Here is a 12,627-nt window from a genome sequence, read left to right as displayed (position 1 = left end):
AATCCCTAAGTCAAAAGAAATGCACATGAGATATTTTCATATTCACTATCAGAATTGCCCTTACGAAGGATTGCTTCACCTTGCTCCTTTTTTTTCATTGTGTTCTTCATCCAAAAACGTATGACACCAGGCATTCCTCCCATCCTTGACAGCTCTAGGCATTGCTGACGTGCAGGTGCAAAGCATATAGCTTTGTTGTGTTCTTTTGCTTCTCTTTGATCATTAGTAAGACTGGGCATCTTTTCATATTATCTATTTGCATTTCTTCTTTGGTGGACAAAGATTTGCCCATTTCTTTTCTGGGAAAGTCCTAATTTGCTAGAGATCTTCCTGTAATATGATTATTAAATTTTTGACGTGTGCTGTGATAATTCTCTCTCTTTGTGATTACTTTCCTACTCTGTTGATGGAGGCTTTGCCATTCAGAAACATCTCAGTCATATGTAGCTGACTTTGTAAATAATTCTTTTATAGTTCCTGCCTCCCTTGTCATGCAAAGAAGGGGCTTCCATCCGAGCTAGGTCCTAGGAACTAAGGTTTCCCCCGAAGACAGGAAGGGTGAGGCACTAGCCTTTTGGTGTCATCAGTGTGACTCTCAGTCTTGTTACTGCCCTACTAGCAACCTCTGCACACCTCCTAACACCTTGGGGAGGAAGGGTGTGTGCCGTCGCTGGGGCTCAGGACCCCCGTGTCCCGCCTACACTTGATGGTCCGCTGCCTTCACTTACTAACTCCTGCCATGTGGAATCACTTCTGTCATGGCCGGGCCTTTTCACATGCTCTACCTCTGCTTGCAACACTCACCCCATCTTCTTTCCTACTGGTCCTTAAAGATCTCATTTAGCTGTCATTGGCCCCAGGAAGTCTTCCCTGACCCCCTCAGCTGTGACAGGTGTCTTCTTCGTGCTGGCCTATCAGAGCACACAGCACGGGCAGCTGTGCTAAGGTATCTGTGTGTCTGTCTCTTTGCCAGACCATGGGCTCCTGGAGGATGGGACTGTGTGTAGCTCACTGGCACACAGTGTCTCTGACGCCTAACACAGTGCTGGGCACGTCACAGACATTCGATGACTAAATGAATGCGTGAACGAGTCTTTGACCCGCCCAGTGTCAATGTCATTCAGCCAGAGGCCACCAGGCTGAAAATGTCCCTAATTTTAAACAAGCCGGGCTGATGACTCGATGCAGTTGGGGAAGCATGCAATGTGGTGAGCTGTGGGCATCTCAGTACAGGGGTGTTAGAGAGGACTTAAAAAATGTGGGCACGTGATAGGTGTTTAGGGGAAAGTTTAAGGAAGCGGGGCTTTGCTTGCGTTGGATGCCGTCAGGAAGTGTGGGTAATTGTAGGATTTGGCATCTCAATAAGTCTCATCTAGAAGGAGGGAAGACTAGACTGAGGCTAAAGCTGGGTGGGTAAGGAGCAACAGCCCCTGACGTTAGCCGGGATGGGGGACGTACGGTCACAGAGCAGCCTGCACAGTGCTTGTGTTTTCGTCTGTGTCACACAGACAGGGCTGACACGGGCAGTGTGCTGAGGTGTAAAGACCCCGGGCCACACAGGACACCGGCGCATTCATGCCTGGATCTGTGTCCGGTGTGACAGGCAATGAAACTCTGGTCTGGTCCTTTGCACCCCGTGAGGCTCTGCGTCCTCATCTTTGAAGCGACAGCCTCAGCACCGGATTCCTAAGCAGCCATTTTGCTTCGCTCTTAGGGAGATTGAAAAGCTTCACTCTGCTCTACACAGGGGTGTGAGTCCTTATTCCCTGTTAAAATGAATAGTGTCTGCATCTATGGACAAGTGGGAGAGTTAAGCGTGTGTGTGGGGGGGTGTGTGCCATGATTTCCCGGCACTGCTAAACCCACCAGATAGACCCCCACATTATCTATGCCGAGGGCCGCCTCTCCTTTGCGAGTCTGGGATTTGGGGAGCACGAGCGTGGGAGGAGTTGCTGGTGTCCTTTGATTCCCAGGAAGGAGCCATGCGTTTGTTGCCAAATCACGGAGCTCTCGAGGAGGGCAGGGTAGGAAAGGCAAGTTGGGTGGAAGGAGGGGGAGTCCTCATTCCTCCTGTAGATTTCCCAGGTGTTGTGTGATGGGGCCTTAATTCCTCCACATACATTTTTTTCCTAAGAAGAAACTATAAATTTGACCCAGTGAAAGACCAACGAGTTATTGATTTGCGTGAAATTGATAATTTAAGAGATCTGTCCTCTGGGCAAGCCACTGGCCAGGCCTTTCCCACACATGTTACTTGATGCTCATGGAAATCCTGACATTGGCTCATTCCTTATCTCCATTAGAGAGGGGACGAGTTGGAGCTCAGAGAAGTGACGTCGCTGGCCCAAGGCCTCCAGCAGGCAAAAGGCCAAATTTGAACCTAGCTCTGTTTAGATCCAAAACCCGTGTTCTCATCCTTTATTTCTTTCATCCTTTTTTTTCTTCTAAGGGCTGGCAGCTTGTAATGGTGAGAGTGACCCTCTGTCTTTGCTGTAAAAGTAGGGCAGTCCTCCTTCTCCTTCCCGTTTCAACACAGTTACCTAGACAATCCAGGGCCGGGGATCGGGGCAGAGCAACAGCTTTTTATTGCTTTTATCTTCGAGCCTTTTTCTTCTAACAGTCACCAGCCCAGGGTTAAACCAGTCATTACTGGACAGAGGCACTTAACCACCCCAGGGAAGGGTTGGGAGTAATTCAGGGGTGATTGTGGTTAATCTTGAGAGGTGTCACCCCCCAATGCCTCAGAGAGGGTTAGGAGTGCTGGACCAGCCTGCAGTGATGGGGGCTGAAGGTGCTGAGGTCTTGGGAATTCTTCCTTGGGATGAATAAGTATGAAAGATTAATGACTGGCAGGAGGTTTCATCCATCCATCCATCCGTCCATCCATCCATCCATCCATCCATCTGTCCATCCATCCAATATTCACCAAGCACACTCACTATACCAGGGATTGTGCCAGGCCACAAAGACCTGGTTCCTGCCCTCACAGTTGAAGCCAGACAAGTAGAGAGAAAATGGCAGCGTGTGGGGAAGAGTCCAGGGCTGTGAGAACACACACAGTTGGGCCTTTGCTGGTCAGAAACGGCTTCCTGGAGCAAGTGGCTTCTTAGATGAGAATTGAAGGCCGGAGGTAGGAAAGGAGGGTGTTGGGGGAGAATAAAGCAGACCTTGGCCAGGAGAACAGCCCCTGGATAGGCCCAGAGATGGGGATGGCAGCCGCAGGAGTGTGAGAGCACTGGTATTTTAGTATTTAGTATTTTAGGGAGAGTTTGGGGCGGAACTTATCAGTGTTTATACCGACGGTGTCCAAAAGCCGCCTCAAACTGGCTCACAACTGAGTGTTCAGTTCTCAGGAGTTTTATGTCAAAAATAGCTGCTATTAAAAATTAAGTTAAATTAACTTATAGTTAAATAAATTCTATCATAAACACAGGTAATAAATACTCAAAACTCATCACTTTGAAATATCTTACTACATTTTATTGTCATCTGTGCTCCTGATGTCATTTGCACCTATTGTATCTGGGTGGCGGAAACACAACGCGGTGTTGTGCTGCTATGCGTGCCTTCCGACTCTGCCTTCAGCTGCACACGTGGGAAGCTTGAAATCAGCCATGAAGAGGAGTATTTACACCACGGATATGGGTGGATGCTGCAAATCCAGGTCCCCCCTTTTTCTCTAGAGAGCCAGTTGGTAAACATTTATCAGCACATAACTGAGGTAATATACATACGTAAAAATGCAGAAACCACAAGTGTCATCTCCATATAGTCTCCTAAAGTGAACATATTTGTGTGACCAGTACTCAGACGCAACAACAGACAATGAGCAGCACCCTCTCATACCCTGTTCCACGGGCTGGTCCCTTCCACCGTGCAAGGCTAACCTCTGTCCTGACCTCCCCAGTACCTCCTAGAAGCTATGGGGGGCTTCCTGCAGCCCCTCATTCCCGTAGGCCCCCTGCTGCATTTTGGTGTTAGCATCTGGGTATTTCTTTTCTCATGATCCTGTCTTATATATTTTAATATTACACTATGAATACAGCATCACTGGGAAAACTAGAAAACACACACACGGAAGACATACATCTCTGGTGGCAGCTGCCTGCTTGCATTGAATCCTCTGGGCAGGAGATGAGATTGGAGTCCTCTTGGTCTGATGCCAAGCCCAACGCCCTGACCAGAGAGGGGAGGCCAGAGCGAGACCTGTCCGAGCCACGCAAGTTAGTGTGGCACTAAAGGACTGCTGGGAGGCTCTGAGGAGCACAGAGGCAGGGCCAGCTGTGCCCCTTAGGAAGCTCACACGCTGCAACAGGCGGGCAGAGGCTGGAGGCAGGGAGCCCAGCCTGAAGGCCATTGCTGATCAGGAATGCAGAGATGACGGTGTGGCCCGAGCTGGGACAGCATCTTTCTGAAGGTCATTTTCCCACGTATAATTGTTCCAGAGCCTCTGGAAAGGGAATTGTCCCTGCAAGATACTGTCTCCTAATCCCCAGTTCAAGTGTCCTCTCCTAGCATCTGGGTTAAGAGCACAGGCTCTGCAGCCAGGCATATCTGTGTTTGAGGTCTGCCTCGATACTTGCTAGCTGTGTGACCTTGGAAAAGTTACTTGCCTTCTCTGAATACTGATTCACTTCTGTACTAAATACGAATAAGGATAGCTTCAGCCTCAGTGGAGGTTGTGATTATTAATTAATCTGTAGGAAGTACTTGATTCATTGTAAGCGCTCAATAAATGTTAAATGCCACTGTTGTATCATCTGCCTGACGTGAAAGAAGGGAAGAGAATTTCCCAAATGGTTGTACCGTTTTCATAATCGACCCTGCATGTTTGCTCTTCTGCTTGGGGTCCCAGTGGCTTCTGCAAGGGAGCACCATATGTCCGAGGGGTTATTTGGGGGCCCACGGCGAAATAGAAGGGAGCAAACAGTGCCTGCGACATTGCAATATTTCTGTTCATAGAACCCAAAAGGAAGCAGTGAGCAGAGAAGGTCAGAGACAAAGGCCAATTTCATAGTGCTTTCACGGCAGCCCCGGAGGAGAAAAGCAACAGGCAGGTGAGCAGAGAAAGCAGCTCAGGCCTCCCTCCTCCTGGCTGAAGGGCAGAAAGGGCAGGGATGGAGTCTGTGCAGGCAGGGGCCAGGCTCGGCCCTCCACAGGATGGAGCTTGGACCTCCTGTGATGTGCCGGCCGACATGGCCCTTCCTGAGGTGGGCGCTCTGTCCCCACGTCCTCTCCAGCGAGAAGCCCCCGACCGGCTTGCTCAGCAGCAGGCCTCACGGCGCCCACATGCAGGGCAGGCAGAGAGCCTGAGATCAAGGCATTCAGAGCACAGTCTGCGACCTTGATGGGCTTCTTCAGCCTCGTCTACCTCAGTTGCTTCGCAGGTGAACGAGACAAAATGATCATCCCCACTCCCCAGGGTGCTGTGAAGACGGCAGGGGACAATTGCACGTGCGGGGTGTCCCCAGCCCCTGGCACGTAGCAGGCTCCAGGTATGCAGGTCACCCCTCTGCAGCCCTACTTCTCTCTCCTTAGGCGCCCCTACCTTTCCAGTCTCATGCCCTGATCTCTCTTCTGTACCCTCCAGGAATGCCAAGGAGAGCTTCTGCCACCTTAAAATGCCCATAAAATTCCCACTTGCTTGGCATTGATTTTTCAGCAAATCCGAACATTTGTTTTTCTGAGTCTCATGTTTTGGATAAGTTGCTGGCCTCACACTGGTCCCCCTTTCAGGGTGGCCCTAATGACCATCCTTCCATCTGGTCTTGCCTCCTCCATGCAGCCTTCCTCATCTCTCCACACACAGAAGCCCTTTCCCCAGACCCTCCACAGATGCTGGGGCCATAGCTTCCATGTAGGGAGGCAGCGAAGGAGGCTGGTCACGCCAGTGTCCACCTGCAGCACTGCACGTGGCTCAGGGCTGGCAAATGGCCCTGTGCATTCCCCCTTTCTCCCCACCTCCTGCCTTTTCTTCCTTCTTTCCCTCCCTCCAGCTCTCATTTCTTCTCGGGGGAAGAGAACAAAAGGAGGGCAAGCAACAGCCCGTGGAAGCTGCTGGAGAGACCCCATTCTTGGCCTGACACCCCCCCTTCAGCTGTGCCCACCCGGGTGCTCCCAGCGTGGTGCTTCCCAGAAGCTCCTGGTGCTGCCACCAGGAACACCCGGCAGGGCCGCGGGCAGAGTTGGCAGGGCCTCCATGCTGTCAGAGCCCCAAACGCTTTCCCTTTTTGCTCGTCCCATGAAATTCTGGGCCGCAGAAGAATGGGGACTTGAGGTCGTGGGCCTTGGTTCTAAACGGCCGGCTCCCCCTGGGCTGGCCTGGGCGGTCCTGGCCGGGCCTCCCGCCCTTTGCCTCCTGCCTGGGGGAGGGAGGGGAGGAGAAGGGCAGGTGGTGAGACGACCAGTGGAGGGGGGTTTCAGCGTCTGTTTGTGCAAATTTGGTGGCAGTGAGATCTAGCGTGACAAAAATCCCGGTGCAGGCTTCAGGGACCTGCCTTCTAACTCTGCCTCCGAGTCATCGCCCCGGTGACATTTAAGGAGCTCCTTCCCCTCTAAGCCTCAGGCTTCCTTTCCGTGTAGTGAGGCTCGGCCTATTCTGGGTTTTCTAAGGCTTTTTACGGTCTGACACCGTGTCCCATTTCTTTACCTCACTCAGCCACGGCGGCACCCGCCAGGAGTCTCACTACAGACAGGGCTTCCCAGGCAAGGCCTGAGGGGTTTCTAAGGCAGCCCCTGTTTCTCGTCTTCTGGGTCCCCACAACTCTGCTCTCCTGTGGCACGTCCTGGGCTCCCTGCCGCTAGGTGCTGTGGAGAAGCGTTTCAGCCATGGCATTGGTGGGGCTGTCTGAATCCTGGCTGTGTGCCCTTGACCAAGCTACAGAATCTCTCCAGGCCTCAGTTTTCTCACCTGTGAAATGGAAATAATGGTATTGACCGCATTGGATTATTTCGAAGATTAAATGCTATAAAGCAGGGCAAGTTCTAACATAGTCCCTGGAACATAGTAAACCGGTGATGAATGCTCTCATCATCATCATTCTCATCACCATCATTGTTACTGTTATTTGCCAGCTCCCTTCTGTCATTTCAGGTAAAGAAAGTCCCCCAGGATCTGAGCGGGCAGCTGTGCAGGTGGCCAGCTACTCCTGGCTTCAGCCCCCTCTGTGCACACCCGATGAGGGGGCTCCTAACTAGACCCCCAGCTTCAATGCACAAGTCCTCCAGCGTGCATTGTGCCAGGGCCCCCAGTGAATCGCCAGCGTATACACCTGTGGGCTGCTGTGACGATAAGAGGTCCTGCTTGCACGGCACTTGGCCCGGGGCCTGCGCATGGCCCTCAGCAAACCGCAGCCAGCAGCTAGCAGCCAAACTGCTGGCACTGCTGCTGGCATCAGCCACGTCTGAGGTCACGCTGCGGCATGGTGAGGGACAGGGGTCAGACAGACCTGGGCTTGGACCTGATGTGGATTTCAGACAAATCTCTCAACCACTCTGACCCTCCATTTTCTCATCCATATGATGAGACTAGCGCTGACCTTGTCACAGGTTTGTTAGGAGGATTAAAGGATCACAGCACAGGTAGGAGGTTTGCATGAGACTGGACATGCCAAGTTCATATTGCATGTTGAATACAGATGGGTTCCTTCCATGTATCCACGCCACCCCCATAGATGCCCCTCTTTTCCTTGGGAGCCTTTGTCTGGTCTCCACGCCAGTGTGGAGGAGGGAAGAGTCTGGATACTCCTCCTTTCTCTGCTCCTGTCCCAGATGCCCTCAGCTCCGCGCTTGGCCCCATGCTGAATCCATCAGGCAGCTGAGAGACAGGAAAATTCACAAGGAAGGGCCACACGCTTCTGTGCAAAGTGTTTTTTGGTTTTTAATTAAAAAGAAAATAAGAAAAACAACACTTCCCAGGGTGTGCTGTGATGAAATATCACAGGCATATAAAGCACATACAACAACAAGAAGGAAAAAGAGTCCCTGGAGCTGCACGCAGAGACCCCCTACGAGGCGGCCTGGCCCAGGGCCCTCCCTTGAGGCCATTGTTTTCACAGACAAACGTCTTCCTCTCCCAGTCTATGAAAGAGGACGCACTTACCCAGCCTGGCTTCTCTTGGAAGGCTCAGCCACCTCCAGCTCACTGGTCCATGACGTGCACACAGGCAACTGGGCTTTAAAAGATTTTACAGATGGGCTTTGCTGGGTGGGGAGGTTTAGGGGTACACACCACTCCTCTCACTGACCCCTGGCTCTTTTCAAGGTCTCTGGGGGGCTGAGGAAGCAACAGTGTCCCTCCACGGGAACACGGTGCACATGCTAGATGCACTGTCCTGAATTAAGCCCTCTGGTGGCTTCCCTCCTGGAGTGGTAGCAAATGGAGTATCTGCAGGTAAGTTGGAATGGGCAGAATAAGACTTGGACCGGGATAAGATGTGCCTGGGCTGGTGCTACATTTTGGGAAGATTTTGATACATTTACCATAATGAGTTTTTCACGCTGACCTTTCTTAGCTGCTCAACAAATTCCTCCATATCTGCCTCCTTTGACCCCCAATCTTTGGGGGTCACATAGACCTGGATTTGACACTTATGTCTGCCATTCACTAGTTCGTATGACCCTGGAAAAGTTACTTGAGCCCTCAGTTTCCTCATCTGTTAACTGGGGAGGTTCGTGTGACCCTCACAGGGTGGCTATAAATTGTAACTGTGACCACGCCTTTGAAGAGCCTAGTACAGCACCTGGCATATAGTAAGTGCTCAATGCACGGCCATATTAGTGCTGCTAGCCAGACACCAGTATTTCCATGGCAGAGTTGGTGAGTCTGTGTGTGTGGATGCATGTATGATAAACAGAAGGTCTAAACAATGTTCTAGAAAGAGGATGGATCCCTCTGAGGCTCCTGTGTTATGTCTGGGCAGTTTGGAGGTCTTGGACCACAGGGGGCTGGCATGGACGACCTCCACTGCTTTTCTCTTGGGCACATCCACTGGCTTAGCAGCTGTTCTGCATCTAGACCTCGGTGCCCTCCCTGGGGTAGAGGACACCGTTGGTGTTGATGCCGTTGTAGAAGTGAGGGCTGAACTGGTTGAGGACAGAGCCCCCGTAGCCAAGAGCATTGGCAGGCATGGGGTTGGCCCACTCGCTCCCGGCCCCGTGGCTGCTAAGGTTGGTGAGGGGGGTGAAGGAGTTGAAGTTCAGTGAGTTCTGGCCCATCTTGTCGGTGGGCTCCGAGTTCAGTCCCGGCGTGGCCACAGGCCGGCCCATGGGGCTCGCCCCGCTGGTGTAGGCTGTCATGGAGGAGAGGAAGCTGCCGAGGCACGAGGCGCCCGTGGGCGGAGGGGGCGACCGCTTCTCCAAGGGGCTGGTGGTGCCCGGCGAGGTGCTGTCCAACATGTCCTGCGGCTCCGTGCTCTTGGGGCTGCCCACCAGGAGACTGTTCTCCGCCTTCTCTGAGGCCAAGGAGCCTGAGCCGGAGGAAACGTCCGATTTTCTCTTCCTCTTCCTGCGGAAATTTCCGTTGTCGAACATCTTCTCGCAGTTGGGGTCCAGGGTCCAGTAATTCCCCTTGCCTGGCAGAAAGGTGGAAGGAGGTAAGCGGAGAGATGGGCTAGATGTGTTGCTTCTGTCCCTCCTTATTTTCATCAACCAAAGACGGAGGTGACAAAAGCAGCAAGAGGAGAACAAAAGGCAGGGACTGACGTGGAGGGTGCCCTGAGCCGACGGACCACGTTGTCTTTATGTAGCGACCACAGCCAGGCCCTCCAGGACACACAGGCGAGCGGCCCAGGCAGTAAAGGGGTGTACAGGGGGGTCTCTTTAAGAAGGCTGAGACACGGGGGGGTGCTGGGGGCGTGGAGTGCCCATTGCTGAAGTTTAAGAAAACTCAGGGAAAATCCAGGACTCCCTGACAGTCCTGGGCTTGGAGTCCAAAGGCAGACCTGAGTCCCGGCTTTGCTCCTAACTGGGCTAACCTCGGCTTCCCGCTCTGACAAAAGGGGCTTGTCCTTCCTCAGGCTCGCCATGGGGACCACGGGCACCAGACGTGCAAAGCGGCTTCCTAACCTCCAGGAACCATCCCGGGGGAGGCCTGAACTCTTCTCTCGGCCTGAGGGTAGGGCAATCCCTGGCCCGGACACTCGTGCTCTCCTGGGGGACAAATAGGGCTGGACTGGCCCTTGCTAACCTCCAAGTGGGCAGAGGGGGCTCCTCTGAGCCAACCCCGGCTTCCTGTGTCGGAACCAAAGTGGACTTCAGTTCTGAGAAAGGGGTGTGTGGGTACCGAACACACCACTCTCTGCAGGGTTCTGTGCTCCAGAAATGCGACATTAAAAAGTTCTCTATCTCTGGTGTCAGAGAGACCTCGTTCCAATTCAAGCCCCGTCACTATCACTTCATTCGGTGCCACCTTTGGGAGGCACCGTAGGTTTCACATCTGAGTGTTATTTTCCTTATCTGTGGAATGAGTTTCATCAGCCGACCTTGTGGGGTGTCGTGGGGATTAAAGGAGATTAGAGAAACAGGACAGGCAGCAGAAGGGGCCCGGCAGTGGGCGTTTAACCGAGCCAGATCCTTGTTTTTCCCAAGTCAGGCTTGGGAGGCACTTGGCTTTGCGTGGTCCAATCATGCATTCCAAAGCCTTTCTCCGTGCACGGTGCTCAGGGCACGCGTGACGCACAGTGGCTGCTGCAGCCGGTTACGCTGGTGCTAGCGCCAAAGGCCTCACATACATTGTCTTGTTACCTCCGCCACAGCCTGCAGAGTGGACGCTGTTCCCATCCCTGTCTTTCAGGTGAGGAAACAGGCTCAGCCGTCTGTCCTGCTCAGGTCCCTGAGTGGTCCGCGGGACAGCCGCGACTGACCCCCAAACCTGCCCCTGGGCACCCGTCTCCCCCACTGCCGAGCTCGCCTCAGCCCAGCCTCCCAGCAGCCCCCAGTCGTGGGGGGCACGGCCACATTCAGAACTTTCTAGAATGCGGTCTCGGGCAGGAACAAAGCGAGCCTTCCTTGGGGACAGCCCCCCACACTGAGCCCCCTTACCCGGGTCGTCCTCGTCGCGGGGCACCTTCTTGAAGCAGTCGTTGAGCGACAGGTTGTGGCGGATGGAGTTCTGCCAGCCGGCCTTGCTCTTGTTGTAGAACGGGAAGTTGTCGGCCACGTACTGGTAGATCTGGCTGAGGGTGAGGCGCTTGTCGGGCGCCCCGTGGATGGCCATGGCTATGAGAGCCGAGTAGGAGTAGGGGGGCCGCACCAGCTTCATCAGCTCCTCCTGCGAGGGGATGGGCAGCCAGCCCAGCTCGCCGCCCCCCAGCCCCGGCATGCTGGGCAGCAGCTGCCTCTGCACGCCGTAGGCCTGGGGCAGGAAGGGGCTGGCGTTGGCGCCGGGCAGGTAGGGCGGCGGGGTCACGGTGGGCCCGTTGAGCCAGAGGTAGGGGTTGGGGGTGGCCCCGTACTCGCTGCCCCCCTCGAAGGAGGGGGCCCGCTGGGGGCTGGGCACGCCCTGTGGGTGCAAGAAGTTCTCATAGTAAAGGTTCATCTCGGGGGGCTCCTGGCCGATGCTGGGGAACTGGGGGCTGCAGCGAGGCGGGGAGGGCGCCGGCAGGTCGAAGGAGCTCATGCTGGGGCTGGGCCGCCACAGCCACCTGCCTGGCACCTGCGTGGGAGCTGCCCCCGACAGGTGCTCAGCAGGCCCGGCCTCCCACTTATACCCCGAGGGCTTGGCCGGGCCCCACCCAGGGGCGGCCACCTGCCTGCACGCCGGCCCAGGGCCCGCCCCCTCGGCCACCAGCCCGGGGGAGGGGACTTTCCTGGCAGCCCTGGGTCCCACTAGCACATGCCAGCCCGGCTCCGGGAGCCCATGTGAACATGATGGGGCGCCCCCTTCCCTGTCTCTCCTCTCTCCTCCTCCTCTGTCCTCTTTCTCTCCTGCTTCCTCTCCACTTACCCCTTTCTTCCTCCTTCATCTGTCTCTGGTCATCTCATTTTTTCTCTTTCCCTTTTCCTCACACTTTTCCACCCTTCTCGCTTTCCTTCCCTCACCCCTGTGCTCTGTGCCTCTCATTCTTTGTTCCTTTCCTTCTTCCTCTGACGCTTTCTTCCTCTTCTCTTTGCCTCCTATTGTCTTTCTCTCTCTTTCTCTTCTTTCTCTCCAGGTTGTGTTTCTTTTCTATGCCCTGCTCTGGCCTCCCCAGCTCCTGCACACTCTCTCGCTCTGTCTCTCTCTCCTCCCCACTCCTCCCCCAGCCCCCACCCCCTGTTTCTAGTTTCTAGTCTTCTAGTTCTTCCCACTTCTGTCTCTCCCTTCTTTCCTCATTATCTGCCTTCCCGGCTTGTCTCCTTCATCTCTTTTACTCTCTCTCTCTCTGCCTCTCCTTCTCCTTGGGCCTCTCCCTCCCACCCCCGCATCTCCCTCGTCTTCTGCACCGAACCCCCATTCTCTGATCCGCGGCCCCCATTAGACTAGACGAGCGCTTCACGAGAAGTCATTTCTTGGTTTTCTGGGTGAAGACACCTTCTGGAGTTGCCGGGAGAGAACCGGCCCTGGGGAACCGGTGGTGAGTGGAGAGCCTGGCCTCTGGCCCGCTTCACGGGACAGGCGGTCACGGACTCCCCCCGGCCCGGCCCACG

At 54.4% G+C, this 12,627-nt stretch overlaps 1 protein-coding gene across 2 annotated transcripts; it reads right to left on the bottom strand.

Moving 5' to 3' along the window:
• Window positions 1-8,690: 8,690 nt before the first annotated feature.
• FOXI1 (forkhead box I1) lies at window positions 8,691-11,669 on the bottom strand. 2 transcript variants are annotated; one of them, XM_012649706.1, is made up of 2 exons: window positions 11,041-11,669; window positions 8,691-9,572 (listed from the first exon to the last, which is right to left on the bottom strand). In XM_012649706.1, the coding sequence occupies exons 1-2, from the start codon at window positions 11,615-11,617 to the stop codon at window positions 9,013-9,015; spliced, it is 1,137 nt and encodes a 378-aa protein (XP_012505160.1). In that variant the 5' UTR covers window positions 11,618-11,669; the 3' UTR covers window positions 8,691-9,012. The 2 variants fall into 2 exon arrangements, with proteins under 2 accessions (XP_012505160.1, XP_012505161.1); XM_012649707.1 differs by having other exon boundaries at window positions 9,013-9,290.
• Between the last annotated feature and the right edge of the window lie 958 nt (window positions 11,670-12,627).

This window comes from Propithecus coquereli, unplaced genomic scaffold (genome assembly GCF_000956105.1).
Source record: "Propithecus coquereli isolate 6110/MARCELLA unplaced genomic scaffold, Pcoq_1.0 Scaffold301, whole genome shotgun sequence".
Lineage (NCBI taxonomy): Eukaryota > Metazoa > Chordata > Mammalia > Primates > Indriidae > Propithecus > Propithecus coquereli.
This window is presented reverse-complemented; position numbering and strand designations above follow the sequence as displayed.

Coding starts and splice junctions, on each gene's coding strand:
- FOXI1 (XM_012649706.1), bottom strand. CDS start 11,617: ATGAGCTCCTTCGACCTGCCGGCGCCCTCCCCGCCTCGCTGCAGCCCC. Junction 9,573..11,040: donor CCGCGACGAGGACGACCCGG/GTAAGGGGGCTC, acceptor CCTTTCTGCCAG/GCAAGGGGAATTACTGGACC.